This window comes from Pseudophryne corroboree, chromosome 4 (assembly GCF_028390025.1).
Source record: "Pseudophryne corroboree isolate aPseCor3 chromosome 4, aPseCor3.hap2, whole genome shotgun sequence".
Classification (NCBI taxonomy): domain Eukaryota; kingdom Metazoa; phylum Chordata; class Amphibia; order Anura; family Myobatrachidae; genus Pseudophryne; species Pseudophryne corroboree.
In genome coordinates, this window is record NC_086447.1 from 306,922,772 (window position 1) to 306,948,568 (window position 25,797).

The window sequence follows — 25,797 nt, forward strand, 5'->3', positions numbered from 1 at the left end:
TAGTCCTGACCCTGCCCTGCTCCACTTGTCCACATGTCCGTGGTTAAGTGGACATTGGGTACAACTGCATTTTTTAGGACACTGGTGAGTCTTTTTCTGACGTCCGTGTACATTCTCGGTATCGCCTGCCTAGAGAAGTGGAACCTAGATGGTATTTGGTAACGGGGGCACACTGCCTCAATAAATTGTCTAGTTCCCTGTGAACTAACGGCGGATACCGGACGCACGTCTAACACCAACATAGTTGTCAAGGCCTCAGTTATCCGCTTTGCAGCAGGATGACTGCTGTGATATTTCATCTTCCTCGCAAAGGACTGTTGAACAGTCAATTGCTTACTGGAAGTAGTACAAGTGGGCTTACGACTTCCCCTCTGGGATGACCATCGACTCCCAGCAGCAACAACAGCAGCGCCAGCAGCAGTAGGCGTTACACGCAAGGATGCATCGGAGGAATCCCAGGCAGGAGAGGACTCGTCAGAATTGCCAGTGACATTGCCTGCAGGACTATTGGCATTCCTGGGGAAGGAGGAAATTGACACTGAGGGAGTTGGTGGGGTGGTTTGCGTGAGCTTGGTTACAAGAGGAAGGGATTTACTGGTCAGTGGACTGCTTCCGCTGTCACCCAAAGTTTTTGAACTTGTCACTGACTTATTATGAATGCGCTGCAGGTGACGTATAAGGGAGGATGTTCCGAGGTGGTTAACGTCCTTACCCCTACTTATTACAGCTTGACAAAGGGAACACACGGCTTGACACCTGTTGTCCGCATTTCTGGTGAAATACTTCCACATCGAAGAGCTGATTTTTTTGGTATTTTCACCAGGCATGTCAACGGCCATATTCCTACCACGGACAACAGGTGTCTCCCCGGGTGCCTGACTTAAACAAACCACCTCACCATCAGAATCCTCCTGGTCAATTTCCTCCCCAGCGCCAGCAACACCCATATCCTCCTCATCCTGGTGTACTTCAACACTGACATCTTCAATCTGACTATCAGGAACTGGACTGCGGGTGCTCCTTCCATCACTTGCAGGGGGCGTGCAAATGGTGGAAGGCCCATGCTCTTCACGTCCAGTGTTGGGAAGGTCAGGCATCGCAACCGACACAATTGGAGTCGGACTCTCCTTGTGGATTTGGGATTTCGAAGAACGCACAGTTCTTTGCGGTGCTACTGCTTTTGCCAGCTTTAGTCTTTTCATTTTTCTAGCGAGAGGCTGAGTGCTTCCATCCTCATGTGAAGCTGAACCACTAGCCATGAACATAGGCCAGGGCCTCAGCCGTTCCTTGCCACTCCGTGTGGTAAATGGCATATTGGCAAGTTTACGCTTCTCCTCCGACAATTTTATTTTAGGTTTTGGAGTCCTTTTTTTACTGATATTTGGTGTTTTGGATTTGACATGCTCTGTACTATGACATTGGGCATCGGCCTTGGCAGACGACGTTGCTGGCATTTCATCGTCTCGGCCATGACTAGTGGCAGCAGCTTCAGCACGAGGTGGAAGTGGATCTTGATCTTTCCCTAATTTTGGAACCTCAACATTTTTGTTCTCCATATTTTAATAGGCACAACTAAAAGGCACCTCAGGTAAACAATGGAGATGGATGGATTGGATACTAGTATACAATTATGGACGGGCTGCCGAGTGCCGACACAGAGGTAGCCACAGCCGTGAACTACCGCACTGTACTGTGTCTGCTGCTAATGTATAGACTGGTTGATAAAGAGATAGTATACTCGTAACTAGTATGTATGTATAAAGAAAGAAAAAAAAACCACGGTTAGGTGGTATATACAATTATGGACGGGCTGCCGAGTGCCGACACAGAGGTAGCCACAGCCGTGAACTACCGCACTGTACTGTGTCTGCTGCTAATATAGACTGGTTGATAAAGAGATAGTATACTCGTAACTAGTATGTATGTATAAAGAAAGAAAAAAAAACCACGGTTAGGTGGTATATACAATTATGGACGGGCTGCTGAGTGCCGACACAGAGGTAGCCACAGTCGTGAACTACCGCACTGTACTGTGTCTGCTGCTAATATAGACTGGTTGATAAAGAGATAGTATACTACTAATATTATATATACTGGTGGTCAGGTCACTGGTCACTAGTCACACTGGCAGTGGCACTCCTGCAGCAAAAGTGTGCACTGTTTAATTTTAATATAATATTATGTACTCCTGGCTCCTGCTATAACCTATAACTGGCACTGCAGTGCTCCCCAGTCTCCCCCACAATTATAAGCTGTGTGAGCTGAGCACAGTCAGATATATATATACATTGATGCAGCACACTGGGCTGAGCAGTGCACACAGATATGGTATGTGACTGAGTCACTGTGTGTATCGTTTTTTTCAGGCAGAGAACGGATATATTAAATAAAACAAACAACTGCACTGTCTGGTGGTCACTGTGGTCGTCAGTCACTAAACTCTGCACTCTCTTCTACAGTATCACAGCCTCAGGTCAATCTCTCTCTCTCTCTCTCAACCCTAATCTAAATGGAGAGGACGCCAGCCACGTCCTCTCCCTATCAATCTCAATGCACGTGTGAAAATGGCGGCGGCTCGCGGCTCCTTATATAGAATCCGAGTCTCGCGAGAATCCGACAGCGTCATGATGACGTTCGGGCGCGCTCGGGTTAACCGAGCAAGGCGGGAGGATCCGAGTCTGCTCGGATCCGTGAAAAAAACCATGAAGTTCTGGCGGGTTCGGATTCAGAGAAACCGAACCCGCTCATCTCTATTTAATACTATTATTATTATTATTATTATTATTATTATATGTGAGAGGAGCATGTCAAAAATGAAACGTAATTTGCTGTGGGCTACAGGCAAAAGCAGCCAATATTCATGCTGCATGCAAAAATAATGACTGTATTTGCACTTCGTGCTATGCAACATGGTTTGTCCTTGTGCAAAGTTACTTGCTTTTTTGCCTTGCTCCCCACTCAGAATCATCTCCATAATTTAAAAACTACTAAGAAAATTGGTTTTATTGGACTAAAGCTCAGTTGCTAAGGGGTATTGGAATATAACAACCTCTGCAATATAATAATTGTTTGGGAGGCTATACTAGGGGCAGTAGATGGTGCTGTGTCAAAAAGCAATCACTGTGTTGTTTATCTTTATTATGCAAGTGTACTCTCTTACATCCTCTGTTGATAAATCACCTTGTTATGTTATGAAAGTTGTTTCATGTACTGATCACAGTAATGTTTATCCCACATCCGTTCCCTGCTTGTGTTTGATGCTTGAACAGAGAAGCATATTCTGCAGCAGTTCTAAGTGACAACATTGGTTTGGAGACACTTATTATCTGCCCGTCATGATGAGATCCATTCTTGATAGCCAAGCAACATTTCCAATGTAATTATTATATTGCCAGTTGACCCCTATAAATAAATACGATCATTTCCAAAGCTACATTGCAAAATACTGTACATTCTCAGCATGTTCATTGTTATGCTTATTTTTCCTTTGTAGAGTTTTCCTACAGAAGAATATGCCATATAATTTTATTCTGACATAAATACACCTGTTTTATTGCTCTTCTATCTGGTCTTTCACCAACTTTCAAAACATGTAAAATGATGAAATACTAAAGTAAGAACTGTAAAAATCCACCTGCCATAGTAAATCTAGCCTTGGATGGCATTGCGTAATTACATGGCCCATCAAACTAATACTCTAAGAAATTATGTTTATTTTTTAAAGTAAAGGTGTATTATAAGTTATATATATTGAGTAGTTTTGAATTTTGACAGGATGACATTGTACCCACTTTAAGATGCATACATAGCAATTTTTATTTATCTTTAAATATGCATAACTTTTTTGAAGGTTACTTTTAAGTTTCATTACAGCTCTCAAAGGCATTTTTCTTTCAAATAAAATAAACTGCATCAAGCATCTCAAGTCAGAAGCGAATTGCATATTTTTTTCTTTCATCCCATCAGGAATTTATCCACTTTTTACCATTCTCTGTTACACTCTTGGGCTTAAACGTTCATACTTGAAAAAAAAATCACTTTATTAACATGAAGTAAAAAAAAACCTGACTTAATATAATGGGGGTTTTCTTTTGTAAATGTGATATGAAGGCAACAGTTCTCAGAAAATATTTTTTTTCATTGTATATACAGTAGGTGGTTTTGTAAAAAAGAAAAAAAGGCAATATGGCTAATAGAAAAGCTTCTGTGTTGGTTTGTTGCAATTAGTTTTTTTTTTTTTTTACATGTATACTGTATGTACTTTATATATAATGCTAAACTGTTTAATGTTTTAACTTTTGAGACAAATATGAAGTTGCAAGATATTTTAATAAAGTAGAAAACATACAAGAATTCATATTGACATTGGTTTGGGAGTCATCAGGCTAGAGTGATATTTTGGGAAAGATGTTTGTCATAAAAGTTGAAACTGAGAACAATTCAATTAACAGATTATCATGGGCCAGTATTAGAGCATGACCACATGTATATATCCCAGTAATAGGTAAGAGGCCCATAACTAAGGTGTCTATCATTTAATAGGCATAGCAGACACTTAAGGCAGAGAACACATTTTCAAAGCAACAGCTGTAGGTGCAGGTAGAGACGGGAAGTCATGCATGTATCTGTTGACAATGTTACATCTACCCCAAAAGAGGGCACCCTTATACGGATCTTCTTAATATATATATATATATATATAAAATATATTGGATCTGGTGATCATTTAATTTCTAATGTAAAGTCTATGTGTACAGTAGTCTTAATTCTGCTTTCTTGTAACAGCTATATATGTATTTCCAATATCATGTACAGTAGTTGTTGCAATTATTATTATTATTATTATTACTAGTTACCAGCCCGTCACAATGATGGAACATCATAATGTCAGTGCCAGCAGCTGTGGGCGCCCGAACGGAGCACCACTAGAATTGCTCCTTCAGATGCCATCTAGTAGGTGCTGGCACACAAAACATTTGAATTCCCCCCAAGAGAGGTGAGGAGCGGCATTAGCCTTTATTATGTAAGATGAGGATGATTATCAACAAATGATTTCTCTCTCTCTCTCTCTCTCTCTCTCTCTAACTCACTCACTCACTCACTCTCTCTATATATATAAAAGAGAGAGAGATTCCATATGGCTGCCAGCACTCACGGCCGAAATCAATGATAATAAATATAAGGCACAGACGCCTTAGCTGAATCTCAACATTTCAATTTATTTTCACATTTTTTATCAGGAGTTAAACAATACAGAAAAGGCTTACCTTATTTACCATCACCAAAACACCCAAAGTGCAGTTCCGGTTCCCACTCTCACAGGCTCCCACTCACATCAGAGCAGCACCCAGTCATGACATCTGGATTTGGCAAAGATGGTTGCTAAGTGATACTATAAATAAACAAACATACAAACCCATCACTGCTTTGAAAAAAAGAAACACATTAATTAGACACAGTATCATAAAACAGAATGTAACAATAAATCGCTACATCACCGATATTATTCATATTCTTGATTTTGACTGAGTGCTGCCATCCATGTGCACTCTCTGTTATAAACATAAAGTGGAAGGCACCCAGGACATTTTCAGCTGAAGCATAGTTGTTTTTTTACATATATATTGTATATATGATGCTAAACTGTTTAATGTTTTAACTTTTGAGACAAATATGAAGTGGCAAGATATCTTAATAAAGTAGAAAACATACAAGAATTCATATTGACATTGGTTTGGGAGTCATCAGGCTAGAGTGATATTTCGGGAAAGATGTTTGCATAGTTTAAACTGAGAACAATTCAATTAACAGATTATCATGGGCCAGCATTAGAGAATTGAGGTCATTTTATATGAAGTTTCCGTGTCATAGCTGCAGATTTTAACAACTAGCACACAGAAAGACCTCCAATTTCACACAGTACTGTCAGGTGCCTAATTTCCAAATTCCGAGAAACTGGGACTGTGGCTGACAAGTCACGGAGTGGTTATCCAAAAAGTGCTACTGGTCTTTCTGGGTGTCAGTTGTTAAAATCTGCAGCTATGACATGGAAACTTTGTTCTCCAGAAATCAAAATGACCTCATTTCTCCCCTCTTTTGTTAAAGCCATCTTCAGTTACCTGCAACAAAAAAAGTGTTGTGACTTTTAAACCATAACTGCTATTTAAAATCTGTTTGCAGCTATAAACTTTTCATCAAATTATGATGTTGTTTGACATTTTACACGACCCCCTTTCCATTTGAAAAAACTGACTTAGCTTCAATATGGCCAATTTCAAGATGGTGCCCATGTTTGGTTCATACCCTAAAAGATAGTCCACCTCACCCATACCTTACTGGAGTATTCAGTTTCTCATTTCCTGCACAGTTTTTGAAACAAATGGGTGTACTGTGACTTTTGAATCACCATGTATATACAATGGTTGTTGGCCTGCACTCCACTACTCACACACAGCTGTACCTGGTGCCCATACTTAACTAATTCAGTATTCACATGCAGCTCTCGAAACTGGCGGCACTACTCGGCTAATAATAATGTTTTTCACGCAGCAGTGTTATATCAATGTTTCAAAGCTTTACTTTGTCATCAGGATATACAACACATACAGTAATATAATACTTACCTTAAATACACATACACCAAGTAAAATACTACCACTGTTTTCTGAAAATTACCCTCCCGATCCACTACAGCTAATACTGACATCATTCCTTCAGTTGTACCAGACTTCTAGACTTCTTCAGATGACGTGCATGCATGTGATCAAAACTTAACCAACTCCAAACAATATACACTTTAAATACATAAAGGATATAACAAGGAACAGAGTATCAATATAATCCATATTTAGCAATATAGTTATAATAGACCTCTGATATAAAAACCTCCAGCATTTAAAAACAACATAGGCTCAGCATATCATTTAACCCTTTAGGTATTAATGTTTCTAACTGCATAATCAACTTACTTTCACAATGTAAAAGTTTAGAGCCACAATCTCCTCCTCTAATAGATGGCGGGACAATCTCTATCATACGATATCTCAACAGATCTCTATCAGCCGGATAACATTTGGCTGTGAGGGAGTGGGGGTTAGGGTTAGGAACCACCTGAGGTTTAGGGGGTAGGGATAGGGTTAGGCTGCAGAAAGGGGTTGGTTAGGTTTAGGCTCTAAGCAGGGAGGTAAGGGCTAGGCATTAAGGGGGGAGGTTAGGGCCAGGCTGTGGTATGGGAGGGTGGTAGGCGGGGAGGTAGGTGGTAGCTGGGGAGGTAGTATACTTCCCTCACCTCTGTTGGGATCATGACCATTGGGATGCCAGCATCGGTATTGTGACCACCGGCATCCCGTCCGCCGGTCATGTGTGTGTGTGTGTGTATATATATATATATATATATATATTTATTTATTTATATACACACACAGTGGTCGAAGTAAGCCGATATGCGGTGGTATAGCACTTCTTTCCACTGAACCCGGAAGTCTTTTTTTTTTTTAATAAATGAAAGAGTGTGCAGCAGGAGGTGAGGGAAGTGGCCACCCTGCTGCACTAAGGATGCTGCTCCCATCCCTGGCGCCGGACCTGTAAGCTCTCATACCCGGGGGGGGGTACCGATTACATAAAAACCACTCCTGGCCACCGATCTATCTCAAAACAGGTGACCATACACTACGGGTACGTCCGCCGGAGCTCAGCCGCGGCTGCAGCAGCTCTGCTATGTACGTAGTGAGTCACAGTCGGGCTTGCCGCTGGCATGTTGTGGTACTGTCTAATGGTCTCTAAGTAGCTCTCTCTCTATGTAGCTCTCTCTCCCCAACTCACCAGTTAAAGTAGCTCTCTCTCCGTGTAGTGCGCTCTTTCTCTCTCTTTTCCATCTCTCTCACCATTTCTCTCTGTCGCCATGTCTGTCTCGTTATCTGTCTCTTGCTCTCACCAAGCCTCTCTCTCTCTCACCATCTCACTCTCACCATATCTCTCTCTCGCCATGTCTGTTTCTATCTCCCTTCACGTGCTTCTCTCTCTCGCCATGTGCCTCTCTTGCCATGTCTGTCTCACCATATCTCTCTCTCTCTCACTTTCGCCATCTCGTTATTGCCATGTTTTTCTCTTACTCTTGCCATATCTCTCTCGCCGTGTCTCTTTTGCACCATTTTCATCTCTTTCTTCCCATGTGCCTCTCACTCACTCTCGCCATATCTTGTCATGTCTCTTTCTCATGTCTCTTTCTCATGTCTCTTTCTCTCTCTTGCCATGTCTCTCTTCCTGTCTCCCACCTTTCATGTTTGCACATACTGTATCCGGAAACCCCCCTCTAAAATTCCTGCATTTGCCCCTGGCTCTAGGCTCTCTGCTGCTCCCCACCGCTGACCACAAATGGCGATGGTCAGAGGTACCTCACCGCCGCCGCACCAGAGGCCTCCTTCTAACTACTGCCCATGGGCTTCTCCACTGCCACTGACTACACCTCTGCGCAGCTGCTGACCACAGTCCCTTCTGCACCTCCGCTGCTCATCTCATTAGGTAATGTTCCCCTGTTTCCCTATGTTCCTCTGTCACTCTCCCTGTACCTGCTGTCACTCTCCCTGTTGCTGCTGTCTTTGCTGTCACTCTCTCTGTCCCTACTGTCACTCTCTCTGTCGTCACTCTCACTGTCCCTGCTGTCACTCTCTCTGTCCCTGTTGTTACTCTCGCCCTGTCCCTGAATTGTGGATCATACAGTGTGGCATATTGTGAATTTTGGCTCATTCCGTGTGTTGTAATATGAATTTTGGCTCATTCAGTGTGCTATAATGTGAATTTTGGCTCATTCAGTGTGCTATAATGTGAATTTCAGCTCATTCAGTGTACTATAATGTGAATTTTGGCTCATTCAGTGTGCTATAATGTGAATATTGGCTCATTCAGTGTGCTATAATGTGAATTTTGGCACATTCCGTGTGCTATAATGTGAATTTTGGCTCATACTGTGTGCTATAATATGAATTTCGGCTCCTACCGTGTTCTATAATGTGAATTTCGGCTCATTCAGTGTGCTATAATGTGAATTTCGGCTCCTACCGTGTGCTATAATGTGAATTTTGGCTCCTCCCTTGTGCTATAATGTGAATTTCGGCTCATTCAGTGTGCTACTATGTAAATTTCTGCTCATTGAATGTGCTTTAATGTGAATTTTGGCTCATTCAGTGTGCTATAATGTGAATTTCAGCTCATTCAGTGTACTATAATGTGAATTTTGGCTCATTCAGTGTGCTATAATGTGAATATTGGCTCATTCAGTGTGCTATAATGTGAATTTTGGCACATTCCGTGTGCTATAATGTGAATTTTGGCTCATACTGTGTGCTATAATGTGAATTTCTGCTCCTGCCATGTGCTATAATGTGAATTTCGGCTCCTGCCATGTGCTATAATGTGAATTTCGGCTCATTCGGTGTGCTATAATGTGAATTTCGGCTCCTCCCTTGTGCTATAATGTGAATTTCGGCTCCTGCCATGTGCTATAATGTGAATTTCGGCTCATTCAGTGTGCTATTATGTAAATTTCGGCTCATTCAATGTGCTTTAATGTGAATTTCGGCTCCTACCGTGTGCTGTAATGTGAATTTCGGCTCATACTGTGTGGTATAATGTGAAAGGGGCACCAGTATGGGGTCCTACTATTGTGGTGCATAATGTGTATAATTTCCACTTCGACCACTGTGTATATATATATATGAATAAATATGTCTGGCACTCATGCTTGATGAGGTATAAATGTCCGGTGCACAACCTCTCTGTGGAGCATATGGAAAAACTGGTGTGGGCGGCACTCAGAATATAAATAAAGACGACATCACCACTGGTATCAGTGGTGATGTCGTCTTTATTTATATTCTGAGTGCCGCCCACACCAGTTTTTATATATATATATATATATATATATATATATACACATAACCGGATTTATATATATGTTTCTGTATGTATATATATATATATATATATATATATAATTTATATATATATTTCATATACAAAACTGCATATGTTGGATTTTTCACAAACCAGCTCTCTAAGTAAATACATAGTTACTGTTTTTATGTAGCATGAAAACAATTATAATTTTAGAAATGTATAGTCACATCATTATTTGTCCAAAATATTATTAGGAATGCAGGAAAAATTAGAACAAGCAGCAGGGATGCTATATAGCAATCAGCAGGGAACCTATTAATTTAGAGTGAAATATTTGACTAAATAATTGTGTGTGATATAGAGTATATAATAAAACCTGAATATTTATAAATGAACACTATTCTGAATATGTGCTTAAAGTTGTCAGATTTAAAACATTTTTAAGTCAATCTCATTTATAATAGACTACATGTTGTAAATACTGAACAAATGAACAGTCATTTAGAGTATTACATGTATCTATATTTACTAAGTGAGTGTCTACCAGTTTATACTTTTATAAGTAAAGTATAATTACTGTCTTTATAATTATACATACATTTTATGCATATACATGCACTGTAAATCTATAGTCCTCTGAATCATTGAAAGTAAACAATTAAGTTATTTTTGTTAATCTTATAAGAAAGAGTTTATCCTATCCTGCTGGATCTTATGACTCACTAATGTTATCTATTTTAATACTTACATATTAATATTCTTATGGAATCCTGTCATAGCTTGATTAAAAAAAAGTGCAAATATTTTGTTATGGATCACTAACTCATATTTATTGGCTGCCATCCTACAGAATTCATCCTACTTATTCTGCAATGCAGCATTACAATTTCCATTATTATATTGTATCAGGCATGCAGGAATATAATGATGTGTTTGACTTTTTAATGTAGTCTTTAAACTGAATTACAAACCATCAGTGTTCTAGGTTTTTAGGGGACTAGGAATTTCTTTTGAACAGTAACCTTTCTGTACATTATCAGTTAGTATATAACTAAAAATAATTGATGTACAGGATAACTTTGAGTGAAGAAAATTAAGTTCAGTTTTAGTAAAGAACTGAAAACAATAGTTGTACAAGAATTGATGATAAATTGTAGAGTATAGCTGTGCAATTGAAAACCAGATAAATAGTTCATCTGAGGGAACAATATACTGAAAATCCTATCACCCTACTACATACCAATTAAATTTTTTATTACAGCATATTTCCAGTTAGATTAAGATTCAGTATGTGTTTCCGTAAGAAAAACATAACCATAAAGTAGTGTTATATTTTTGGCTTTATATTTACTGTAGCTTAGCAACTGTATTATAACAGATGTTTACATTCCCTTGTGATTCAAATTAATTTGTATAGGGTATGGAAACATTGTCAGTCTAAATGTGGTAAATATTAGAGCTGGCCTGCATTGTCATTATTCTAACACACTTACATAATGTGACAATGCATCAACAATTGGTTTTATACTGTATTCAGCAAGAGAATTTGAATACTGAAATAATATTTTAAAATCCTTTGCCTAATAAAATAAACTTAATTATGATCACATACTGTATAGGTGATTATGGGGAATAACCAGAGGCGGATTTAGAACTCATGGGGCCCTAAGCAATGCAATGATTTGAGGCCGCCCCTTCCTCAAACAATCCTCAGTGTGCTCCCCCCACCACCAATTGTAGCAGACAGGCTCCCGCTCATTGTGCCGCCCCCCCAGTCAGTGTATGCTCTCCAATCAGCCACTCGCATGATTATAGCAAGCGGATGATAGCTGTACTAGTGTACTTCAATGTACTAGTGTACTTAGTGTAGGCACTGTGCACAGGCAGGTGCAGGCAACTGGCACCTGGCAGCTATTTTGTCACTGACAGGATGCAGGGAGTGTTCAACCACTGAGATCTTTTTGTCGGAAAACAGAAATGCCCTCCTGACTCCATGATCTGTCAGCGAGCCCCCTGAATCTTGTGTTAAATCTGCTACTGTACAGTGGTGAGTTCACTAACCTAATTGTCAGACCTCGGAGAATGGAATTACACTAAAGGTACTGATACATAGTAAATACAGTCACTGACTGAGGGGTGCAATAATGGATATTATAAGACATGGGGGACATGCTACAATCAGTGAAAGGGGGACAACTGATACATAATGCAGGCAATCTTATAATACTTGCCTACACCCAATTACATTAGTGATTACTGCATTATATATGAGTGCCTCTGACCCCCTTACTGATTGTAACAGCCTAGCAGGTCCCCCATCCCTTATAATACCCATTATTACACTCAGTCAGTGTGACTGTATTAATATATATCAGTGCCCCACTGATTGTAGCAGTAACTCCTATACACGTTAGCACTTAAAAAAGAGTATAATAGCATATTGATATATCACCAGACAGTGATGTGCCTCCCCCCAGCCATAATTGTAGTAAGTGGATGTTAGACACTGTACTTAAAATAACACTGACCCCCGCCCTCCGCCCCAACCCCATACCCCACTCTCATCTGATTTGATTTTGAAGAAGGTGGATATTGAATAAAATTACATAAAATACTGTAATAAAGTACAATGAAAGACCTCATGCTATTTTTTTCTGTGCACATCCCGGCTTCTCTCTCTAAGCATCTGACGTCATACACACGTGTGTCATAACTGATCACATGCACAGTACTGCAGGACTGGAGACAAAGATATGCACTGGAGCCGGCACCCAGCAGCTGTCTAATTACTAACAGCCTGCCAGGTGTATTCATTCAGTCCAGCTCTTTGACAATTTTGGTAAAACTTGGTCCACCGGAAATGCCCTTTATACAGCCTTTTTGGCGAGCCCCAGGGGACTAGTAGGGTCCCCTGTGACCAACAGGGCCCTAAGCAGCCGCTTTGGTTGCCTTGTGGTAAATCCTCCACTGGGTACAACATTTGTTTATTGGGGTAAAAGTTCAACTAAACATTGCAAAAAGTTTTTCCAGTACATTACAGAAGTGAAGTTCTGGTCAGTGCTACTGTTATTCAGAATATATCTGCCCAGACATTGTCTTAGTGATATCATATAATCCACCAGAAACTTTATTATGTTGGGTTAATATTGAGCAGCATATGCAATAGGCCAGGGTTGATAAATAATCAGTTTTCTCTAAATCCAGCCCAAATGTTATGACCATAATTGCAACAAGAGTCTGAACTACTGTATTTGAGTATATAAGTACTGAAAATCTGTAAGCTCTCATGAGCAGGTATCTCTGAAACTCATGTCTCACACCTTTCCTGCCACATCTGCCCATTACACACCGTCCATCTAATAAATAAATAAAGAAATAATAAATAAGATTATGGCCGGGATGTAATGAAGTCAAAGTTCGGTGGCCGTGCTGGATGCAAGATGAACTCAGACATTATTTTAAAGGGGCAATCGTGTACAAGGCTAACCCATGCCTTGTACATGATTGCCCCTTTATAAAAAATTAGTTCAGCCGGCATCCCGCACGGCCGTCAAACTCGGGCTCCATAACATCCCGCCCCATATCTGCTCTGAGAATTTCTGTCTTAATATGCAACTATTGTCACATGATTTGTACATTCATGTCTCTTTTTCTTAATTTGTTTTATTCTGTTTAATGGTTTCCTTGACTGTCTGGCATTGCAGTACTTATCAACTTTAATGATGATACCAAGTTGTGTTACACACATTTCAATAACACTTCAAGGTCTTTGATTGCATTACTCAGTTTACATTATTTCCACAAATATAAGGATTTGTGGATGTTGTAAGGCAATGGATCCAGACAATGGGAGTAACCAGCCACAATCGACAGAAAATTTGATTTTACTAGTGCACAGCTGTTTTCTTTGCATGGTTTAAAAGATAACATACAGTTATAATACTCTTCATTTATCTATGTTTTATAGTAGTTATGTGCAATTAAACAGAACTTTTAAAGCATTCAAAATTGAAACAGAGGCTGAGAATTGTAGCTAATATTTTTACCAAGTGAAATGATACAGCGCATTTGATCAATCTTGAAAGGCAGGCATGTTTTCAGGACAGACAATCCATATAAATAAAGCAAATATCTCACGTGATGTCAAATGATAGTAATGCTTTATAAGGGTTTTAGCTACTGTACACTTTACTTTTTTAATGCCATTTGTTTTACCTTGTACATTTATTTATCTTACTTAAAGAAATGTTAACAAGCACAATAAGTAGTTTACTGTTCAATCTTTTTTTTTGGGGGTGATAGGAAAATAAAAAAATCTGATAAAACCACTTTGGTAAAGCAGTGGTGGCCAAACTCAGTCTTCATTAGACCCTAACATTTCATGTTTTCTAGATCTCTTTGCTGCTACACAGGTGTATACAATATATAGACTTCCTCAGGAGGTGCATTCATTACTAATTGATATATTTGAAAAGATCCACAAGGGGTCTGGACAACATGAACTGTTACTTTACATGAGGACAGCATTTGTCCACCATTGCAGTACTAGGGTAATTAAACATTAATTTTAGTGGAGTCCACGGCTTCAGAAAAGCCTGACTCAGCAATAGTTGGCTTTCAATTTAGAAACACATAAATATATAGTATGTCTCAAAGTGGGGAATAAGTGCTGGTGGTTTATCATGTATTTTCAATTGTGTATAACTGACTCCTCCTCTTTTTATTATTATATAGGATGTACAGTATGCCTCTTTTTTTCTTGCCCATTGCAAAGTGCTGGGGGGAATTTGAGTCTGTTTTTTCTTGTCTTTATCAATCCCTCATTATCAGGCACCTGTAAATGGGAAATAAATTGATTATGAGCAACTTCCTTATGTGTATCACTATTCTGAAAGGCATGCATGGGATCAGTAGATGGAGGGAATGCTGATCCTTGTAGTGCCATATTGGTGGATCCTGGGGTGCCCCCAGATGAGTTGTTACTCAATGAAAATAGGACCCAAAGTGTGGCTATTATTATGTAGCACAGGACCACCTGAGCAGAGGCACATTGTCACAGTGCCTTATTATTTATTTGCAAATGTATGTATCTGAAATCTCTGCATATCTTTAGTTATGTAGAATGCATGGATGTTTTTATGGCCCATTGCAGAGTGTTAGGAGAATTTGTGTATGTTTTTTCTTGACTCAACAGTAAACATCTACTTTAACAGTCAATTACTGCCCAGTGTAACATATTTTCCACTTTAAATTACTTAATTAAAAAAAGTAATGACAATAGAGACAAACACTCTGGAGAATGATTGATATATCTATACATAAAATTTGGTTTACACCTAAATAATCTACATCATGTTATTGTAATACTTATCTTGTATCAGAACATCTGCATTTGCTTTCATCCATTGATAAATAGTTCCCACCCTTGCAATGTGATTAATATGAAAATAGAGAAACAGATTTTAAGGTAACCATCTGGGTAAAAGTCATATTCATATTTAAAACTTCTACCAAATATTAGTTTTGTTCACTATTGGAAAAAAATATGTTAGAAATGTAGCACTTTACTCCGTTATTTTTTGTTTTTGGTTTCAGTGAGTACATAACTATAAAAGGTGATTTCAGCTTTAAAATAAAGCAATAACAATAAACATAAATAGATTTTTCCTTTTTATCACAAGCTGCTTCATCATCAGGATTTCAATCTGGTTTGCTCCAACTCTGACTGTCAACATTAATCATGTAATTATCTTGCATTTTCCTGTACATTAATAAGATAAATTACTATTTTACACTAATTTTATATGAAAGAACAAAACCTATTATCGATTACACCTGATCAGTGATTCCATTTATGGAAAGGATGTAATGATTATAATGCACTAGATAATGCTTGAGCCATATAGCACAAATTCATCTGTATTGGTATCAAGAACATGTGTAGCAGTAGAATATTGAGTGACGTTATATTTATTGATATTGACAATTTGCATGACAGGATTTTTAGTCAAGTTAATGGGAATTAATAGGGCTAAATTCAATACAATGGAAAGAAATTAACACATATATTATTACAAGAGTTTTAAGGAAAAATATAGCCAATATTATTCCCAATACAAAATGTGTAAAATGATGCTATTCAGTGGGTATTATTGTATAACAACATTACTAATTATCACAAAGACCAAAAGATCGAAAAAAAAAATTTTTTACAAAAGAAAACAAATAGTTTTACATTTGGAAGAAAATGCTTTTACCGTATTTCAATAATAAAGCACTTTACTTTACTGTCCCCCTGCTGTCACAGTCCTGACACGGCAATAAGCAGATTGCATTGTTATCATAAGCAGGGGGCTTCTTACATAAGGAGAAACCCTATCTCCAATAGCTTTAGCATGACTTAGGGATTTTCTTGCTATCATAGACAACAAAAAATACAGTAGACCCCTAAAAATTTAGGATAGCGATGTGCAATCCTCCACTAACTCATACCATTTATTTACACCACTGGCCAATGATTTGTTCTTATTGCTTCCTTAATACAGTTTATGACTTATATAATAATCAAGAAAATTCACTCATTAGGAAACAGCCAATCGCCAATATATTTTACAAGCCTCATTCTAACCTCACTCATCCCAACAATACATGAGCTGCTCACCGGTCCAGTCTTATTTGCCGCTGCCCGCATGCAAAATATGTGTAACCTAGAACAGGAAAAGGTTGATTAGCACTAAATCTTAGCTGCTGCTTGCAACCATGACTGACCATAGTAATATACAGTATATTAAATGCTCTGTAGGTGTATGATACAGGGGTTGGAGGAAGTGGCTTCATATCAGCCCGTACAGCTTGCTGCTGGCCATCTTGTGTTTCAGTTTATGTTTAGTTGTGTTTCAGTTTATTTTTAGTTATGTTTCAGTTTATGTTTAGTTATGCTGAGTAATAGTAATGTTCTGCAGCACTCCAGTGACACTGGGGGTCATTCCGAGTTGTTCGCTCACTGCTGATTTTCACAGCGCAGCGATCAGTTAAAAAAAGGAAAAACTCTGCATGCGTATCGTACAAGTACAAAGAGCATTGTTGCTGTGCAATGCTTCTAGCGACAAATCCATTCGCACAGCCGATCGCAAGGAGATTGACAGGAAGACGGCATTTATGGGTGTCAATTGACCGTTTTCTGGGAGTGGTGGGGAAAACGCAGGCATTTGCAGGGTGGGTGTCTGACGTCAATTCCGGGACCTCCATTGCTAGGATCATCACACAGGATAAGTAACTTCAGGGCTGGTCTTGTTTTGCACAAAATGTTTTTGTACCGCTCTGCTGCACATGCGATCGCACACTTGCAAAGCGAAAATACACTCACCCGTGGGTGGCGACTATGCATTTGCATGGCTGCAAAAAGTAGCTAGCGAGTGATAAACTCGGAATGAGGGCCACTATCCTGTATTCTGCACATACAGTGATCTACTTGGTGTCAGAATATTGGCTGACATGGCTCAGGGTCTTTGATGCATCAATCTGACATTTGTATATGAGAACATTGCAGACACTTGGATCACATTCTGGAAAGAATGGTGTGTGTACTGCTATCTGACAAATCAAACAAGGTAAGGCATACAACATTGTTAGACCTAGTTGGCACTGAAGCTGTCAACATGATTGACACATTTGTTTATGCAAAGGAGGAGTATAACGAGGATCTAGAACCACATATCAGACTGTTTGTTGAAATATGCCTACAAGTGAGGCATGTCATTATGGACAGGCATACTTCTAACTCAGCTGTGTAAAGCCCCAAATGGTAGCATTCTCATTCAATATTGCTAGATTTAAACTGTTTGCAAAGAAGTGTGAATATCACAAAGGACCTAATCAGGGACACCTGTAATGATGTGACAAGCATGTAGCTGCTGTGTAATAAAGAACCGATACATGAAACTGACATAAATCTTTGCATGTTACATGAAAAATCCAGTTACACTGTGGAACCCTGTGGCGCCATTTGCCACCTCCTGAGAATGTTGGAGACTCTATATTCTACTATAACAACACTACCAGCTATGTGTCCATAATCATCTGTTAGAGGTCAGGAGTCTTCTCAGGATAACCAAGCCCCACTTGTTTGTTTTCTCTTTCTTACCCAATCTGATTGAGTTTCTAAACCTAATCTTTAATTTCAAAACTTGTTTATTTACTCTTATCCCTATCTGCTTTCCAGTTTTGTGCAGGTTTATTGTATTTATCTTACTGTTCCCACATCCAATTCTAATATTACACTATCTTACAGTCACATGCTTGTTATATGGGGAAGCGGTTAGCATAACGCTGCTCAGAATCTCGGCTGTCAGAATACCAATGCTGGGGATCCCGATTTGCTGTGAAATCCCAGTGCCGGAACACCGGCGGCACAGGCTTATCTCCCTCTGTGGATGTCCACTACACCCATAGAGGGAGAACATAACCTGTGCAGAGCACAGTGAGGCACCATGCTTGCAGCATGACGAGTGTAGCGAGCCCGCAAGGGGGCTTACTAGCGCTCACCCCACTAATGGCATACTGCTGTCCGGGATGCCGCTGTTGGCATACTGATGGCTGGCATCACCGTCACCGGTAATTCATATGTATTCCCACATATGTATTACTTGCTTGATAGAAGGGATGTAGGTATATGATACAGGGGTTGACAAATGTTGCATCAGACCATCCACTACAGGTTTTAGAAGTGTGAGAGTGGCCATCTCGTATTTTGCTTATGTTCCGTTATGCTGAGTAAAAGACACATTTTTCAGTATTCCAGGGTTCTATTGTATATTCTGCATCCACAATAATCTCCTTCCTACTTGACTTCAGGAGCCGAGTTTCCCTTTTGTGCCGATTACTAACCAGCTCAGAAACACTGTGTGACTGGTGAACCGCTTTTACAGTACACTTGTATTCCTTTAGTTTTTGTTGGTGCCAGTCATGTTTATTCATTTTTTGAATTATGTTTGTTCAAATACAAAAAATAATCCTACAGTTTACTGTAAACATGATTTCTATTTATTATTTATAGTACATATATACTGCTATATATCTGATAAGACTGCTATATCTAATTCTGAATGACTGCAGTAACCTGGTCAGGAAAAATATGACAAATACTGCACATAAAGTAATAAACTGAATTAAACACACAGGACCTAGTGTTGGATGCAAAGTTGGATGCAAACACAATACTGTATGTGCTTTTTTTTCTCCTCAAATTATTCTCTTTTACAGTGGGGGTAATTCTGAGTTGATCGCAGCAGGAACTTTGTTAGCAGTTGGGCAAAACCATGTGCACTGCAGGGGAGGCATATGTAACATGTGCAGAGATAGTTACATTTATTGTGTTATAAATCACATTGTCTGCTAACATATATATTTTATTATGTATGAACTCTATGCTGTATTTCTAGTATTTACATCTATCACTGTGTAGCCACACCTCCTGATATGAACACACAATACTGTTCTCTACAGGAGTATACCAAATGCAGATACTACCCTTGCACAACCAAGCATATTTCACACACAGTACTGTATATGGCTAGCTCTGCAATGGGGCACATTGTTTTACCTGTGAATCAGACGCAAAATCTGTACAACTCAGCATATGCATGTTTGAGTTACAGTATATAGATTTCTGTAATTTTATTATTTTTCTGCTAACATAACATGTACCTTCTGTATTATAATAAATAATGCCTCACGTATTTGCTTTTTGGTTTCAGGTTTCAAACTTACTCCAAGAAGTATTTTTTGTCACTCATGAAAAAAACACTCAACTAATGGATCCTTTCTTTCATCGTCATGAGTATATTGCCAAGGTAAGAGCAGCATATAAATATAATATACAGGTATATATATATATATATTTGTTTTTTTTTAGATATTTATATATATATATATATATATATACAGTATATTTCATTAAGTTATGAAACAATGTAGCTAGATAATTAACAAACAACTTTGTATGTACAGTCTTAATAGTAACAAAGTCAGCACTGACTGAAAAGAGCTACTTTGATGGGTGCAACATATGCCTGTTGTCTCTATTAAATTTTAATTTCTATTAATCTTTGTTACGATAAAAGTGGTCATTTACTTTGCGGATAACAGCCTCACCTAAAAATCTGCATCACTTTATGCAAGTGGCGCTCCAAGGCCCTTCCCTGGTGTACATCTGTGCATCTGAAGGTGCCAGGACTAATACGTCCACTTGTAGCATCCATAGATGCTGAAAAAATGATTTTGGTATTTAGATGCACCATTGTTCACACCATCAAAATGTGCCACAGTCCTGTGGCAGGTGCAGTTTCTCTGTAAACAACTGCTTTCAGCAACATGCCTATGTCACTCCCATGACACACTGTAAGACTGGCCAGCTTTGTGTGTGTGTGCTAAGCCACCTCCCTGTAACCGCCACATCCCATTACATTTTCAATGAGACCATATGTCTCTGATGTGCCTCAGTTGCAACTCAATTGGAATAACAGTTGACAGCAGTTTACAATACTGAAAGTGTGTGTGACTTCGGCAAGACAGAAGCATTATCAGCCACCAGTATTAAAGCAGCCGATTATGAATGGCATCGGCCATTTTTTGTGTGGCTTCTATAGATACTGTATAGTATGGTTGTAAGTACAGTAAAAGAGACATGAAAGATGAACTAGTCCATACATCATTCTCAAGGCATCTGCTTGCAACCATTAGCATCCTACACCATTTATGCTAACTAGATCTTCTTTTTCCTCTCCTGTGCTACATGGGCACTACCATAAGTATCCAAGGAATGTAAGATAAGAGATCTGCTGCTGTCCCTTAATTTTTGTATGCAAAAGGTCTCTATGGAGGATGAAAAAATATACTGTACCAAACTCTTAAAAGCTATGTTTATGGAGCAAGGTTCTGACAGACAACACCATCTTTTCAAGGCCTTAGACACTGTAACCTATGGGCTACACTTCCACAATATTATCTTGAGATAAATCCACAGCAGCTCTGCAAGGTAAAATGATCGCATTAGTAAGGTGAACCCAGAAGTAAAGTGAACGATAGGTTATAAATAAAGTCCATTCATATAACATTGCAATGTTTTTTGAGAGATTTGGGATTCATCTTACTTTTGCATAGTGTATAGCAAACCCAAGTTTTTCCACTCAGTTCACACAATAAACAAACTACTGTATTATCTCCGTAAAGGTCTGCAGGGAAATGCAGGTGTAAACATTAATTTCATTGTTATAGTGAAGTAAATCCGTGATAAATCCAATCCATTTGTGTTCAATTTATTCTCAGCCATTTTTGTGCTTTGGGATTTACTATTTGATTTCTGAATTCCCTTCCTGTTGGACAGCTGTGATCATAACATCCTGACTTCATAAAAATGAACAATCTGTTCCCTCTAAAGGGAGTGCTAATGACAATCTGTTTATAGCCATAATTTCTTAATATGACCTGTATTTAAGAATTGCACAGTCTTCCTAAAGTTAAAGCTTATAACAACGTGATTTACAGGTATTAAGAGCAGAAGTTCCAATAAGCAATGTTAATAACAATTAAGGATCATTGCACATGGATTTATCATGCAAGTAGTGGGCACATGCTGCTGTTTTACATGAGATAATTCTGAGTTACTGTAAGTTATATGATAATAAAAAATAAATTTATGTAAACCATATGATGATATGGGGGTAGCTGTCTGAACTTGAAGTTTTAGGTTTATTTTAATATTCATCATCAAAAGGGGCAAGTGCAGGACTTCACAGGAAGGAATCCAACTTTCTCTTTTTACAAAATAATATTATGCTATGTTAATTCCTACTCTTCATTGGCTTTGAAAGATTTTCATGTCTATTGGCACTTTACACATTTTTATTTTTTACATGATGGAATGAAAATGGATTTATCGTTGATTTGTTACAAATGACTAACATAAAATAATACTGTATGTAACGTGAAATAAAAAAAGACAAACTTTTTGTGTTGAACAAAAGACATAACATATATATTTATTTATTGATGATTTTATTGATTTCTGCAAGGAGTGGTATAAGCAGACACACCCCACCTCACTCCCTTGCCTCTTCAGTGTTGCTCACTTGCAATGAATGCCTTTAAATAGCAAGATGGACAATGAAGTGTAAACATTTCTCAAGATAGGTTAGCTTGATAGGAGCCTCCTGTCTGGCTACCTACCTTTGGAGCCTGATTATTCTCTAAATCACTGCCTGCCCTGATCTCTGCTCTGGTCCTAACCATTCTTTGGAATGATAACTCCCTTGAAGTCTGCTTTGGACCCTGACTACTCTGTGGATTATTATCTGCCCTAACCTCAGCTCTAGACACTGTCCACTCTCTGAAATGACCCCAGCCCTAACCCCTGGATTGGCTATTGACTATACTTTGAAGTTTGTCAAATCCATTACACAGCCTTACACCAGACATGTGGAGTAAACTACTTGTGTTATTATTCCAGTATTGTATTTTGAATGATGTCTTCTATAAATCCTGATTTAGTTATGAAAAATGAATAATATTAAATACTTAATAAATAAGCCATTACTATTACATTATATGTGTAATCCTGGGGGTAGCCAAGTATTCGTGCGAATCTTTCAATGTAAGGGAATGGACGCTGCAAAAGGCTGTTATATCTATCATCACAATTTCAGTTATTAAGTATTTATATTAACACCTGTATGTGGCATGTAAAATAAAACTCAAATCTACATAAATATAGCTGTATAAATCAACTCTAAAATACCTTCCTTCTCTAAAATGTTCAGAAATATTGAAACACTTACTCAATTCTCAGATGATATAATTGGAGATGCAGAAAACCAATGAATATTTCAATTTTTTTAATGATGTAGTACTCCCCTAGCAGAGACCTCCTCCCAATATATTATTATTAAAGTAATCCTGCTGCATTTAAAGTACTATTTCCAAGACTGAGTGTCACATCAGATTAACATTGCCCTTAAAATGAGCTTTTTAAAGCCACTTATGTAAAGGAAAATACATTTCAAATTACACATTTGACTTTTGGTGACTACTTTGATTTGAATTATGCAATATCTCTTGGACGATTGTGTGTAATTGGTATTTTAAAGTTGAGTGAACATATTTCTTGTGGACTAAGTACAGTAGCTTTATAAACTTAAACTGAGACTTACCATAGAAAAAATATTCTATGAAATTGTGTATTTTAGTTATAAGATGATTACTATTCCTAATATTTTTTCTAGGTTATATAAATTTCATGTCATTTTATGCATTAAAATTCCTCATTCTTTGTGTTTCTATTATAACTATGGTGGATTTAATATTATAGTACATTGAAATATAGTGAAATGAGTTCTGTCATTCAATGAAATATATTGGCAAGATAAATTAGAAATCTCTCCACTCACACAACCATTTAACCCATCAAATTGGACCTTTAGAACAATACCTTAATTTATAGCGGGCTACTGTATAAAGTGCTTCTTCGGTCAAATAAAATAAAACCCTTCCCAAAACCCTTTACGACCCCCCCCCCAAAAAAAAATGTTTTATACTTTATATTATCAACAATTCCATTGCTTGTGTACACTGAAATGTTGGCTTAAATATCACATATGGTGAAAGGTAAGTAGCGCTTATATTGCTTTTTCAAAATATACAAAATATAATTTTACTTAAAAATTGTAATTTGCTTGCTTGACTTGAAAGGCAAATATGTTAATGTAACGTACAGTATAGTGCAGTAGGTTTAGAAAATTATTATAGATTATTAGTAGTTTATCATATCACATAACAAATGCATGTTGATGACATTTACCTGAATTGTTTTAGGGAGTGCACTTGTGAAGTGGCTTTTCAGGCATACCAGACCTTGGTAGAGCAGATATTTTGTTTTAATACTGTTTCCACTATATGAAACCTTTGCTAAAATGAGAAAAATGATTGCAACTACTAGTCAGAAACCATGCCATATATAGTACATGACAGCACAGCGAATCAGTGCTTTACCAAATGGGTTTTAGAGCATAACATCAGCTTGTGATGAGGTAATATATATCCAACTACAGTGGGCTTTGTTAGAGCTACTTATTGAAGGAAAGGGTATTCTGATAAAAATGTATACAGTATGTAGTCTGATTTTAGGAAACAATGAGAACAGAATGATTAAATTGCTGTACATAGAGGTATTTCTATGGGGTAGATTTGCTAAAAATGAAAAGTGAAGGTGTTGCTTGATCAGTTGCTATGAACAACATCTCCACTTGTCTCTTTTAGAATCTTTAGTAAATCCACTGTACCCCACATAATGCCTTATAAGAATATGGAGAATATAAAGGGGAATTAGGGGAAAGCAGTCGGGATTCCGCCAGTCAGAATACTGACGGTGGGATCCTGCCACTACTCTGAATGCCGACACCAGCATTCAGAAAGGAGGCAACATTGCAGTGACAAAATCCCAACAACCGGGATTCCCAATGAGGAGGCACTGCGGTGCTGCACAGGTAAGCCGCTGGAGGGGGTGTAGGTTTAGGCTGTGTCCCGGGAGGTTAGGGTTAGGCTGTGTCCCGAGGGGGTTAGGGTTAGGCTACCCCCCATGGAGGGTTAGGCTATGAAGCGGGAGGGTTAGGCAGCAGGGATGGGGGGTTAGGTTTATGCACCTCCAGGGGGTGGTTAGGGTTAGGCACAAAGGGGGAGGATAGGGTTAGGCTGCGGGTAGGGATGGTTAGGGTTAGGGGGTGGAGAGAGGGTAGAACACCCTTAACTCACCCCTGTCGGTCTTGTAAATTTGGAATCCCGGCATCGATCTCATACTGATACCTTAGTTAGGGTCTAGATCAGTGGTTCCCAAACCTTCTTGAATCACAGTGTCATAGAGTATCAGCATTGTTTTCATGACAAAAATAGGGCTCTAGTGGCGCTAATAACTTTTGCAATAAAACACAATCCCAACACTGAAATGGACTCCAACCATCTAGAATGAGGTATCTAAAACCACAATAATAGAAGCAGAGAAATCGAGAAGCATTATCCAATATCAGTCTATATAATCAATAGTCAATAAAAATTGATAGGTTATAAATAAACATATCTGCTTATTCATATACATATGCATGGAAAAAAACACAGGCTGAATACTAGCCTCTGTATAAACCTAAGCAATCTATAAACAGTTGTCCACACTGTTAGAGGGTTAGAAAATATGTCAGTGATATAACAACTGTTAATTCCAAGTCATGGTCTCCAAGTTTTGTCTCCAGAGTCAAACTGAAGTTGTTTAGACACTTGTTCCCTGTTGTTCAACATTATCAGTTTGAGAGTAAAGGGGGGTACACATGGAGAGATCCATGCTTAAATTCTAAGAAATCTTACTACATTGCTTAGAAGGTAGCACGGATCTCTCCACATGTATGCCCCACAGCGATAGTGATGCGCAGCCCGGCATGCGCCTATAGCCGGTACTAGATTCGCTGCTGGGTGAAATGAGCGCCCCTCCCCATCCCCTTCCTCACTCAGCACACATTGCGCTGTGTGCTGAGTCGGGGGGAGAGATGTGTGCTAAGCGGTCGGTGCTAGGTCGCTCAGTACACATCTCTCCCCGTGTGTAATGACCTTAAGCATTGTGTTCTAATCACATTAGCTGCTCTATATTGTGTCACTATTCAGTGTAAATAGCAGCAGACCAGTAATAGCCTGTTTTTTCAAAGAAGTCAAGTCCGTCTTTGGGGGTCATTCTGAGTTGATGGCTCGCTAGCAGTTTTTAGCAGTCGTGCAAACGTTAAGCCACTGCCCTCTGGGAGTGTATTTTAGCTTAGCAGAAGTGCAAACGAAAGGATCGTAGAGCGACTACAAAAAAAATTGTGCCGTTTC

At 38.6% G+C, this 25,797-nt stretch overlaps 1 protein-coding gene across 8 annotated transcripts in view; it reads left to right on the forward strand.

Annotated features, from left to right (window-relative positions):
• The window catches only part of NAALADL2 (N-acetylated alpha-linked acidic dipeptidase like 2), a 1,057,096-nt gene that overhangs the window by 850,524 nt on the left and 180,775 nt on the right, over positions 1 to 25,797 (forward strand). For all 8 annotated transcript variants that reach the window (XM_063916285.1, XM_063916288.1, XM_063916286.1 and 5 more), the window contains one exon: positions 19,650 to 19,745. In XM_063916285.1, the coding sequence (XP_063772355.1) occupies positions 19,650 to 19,745 (96 nt within the window). The remainder of the gene's footprint in view (positions 1 to 19,649; positions 19,746 to 25,797) is intronic.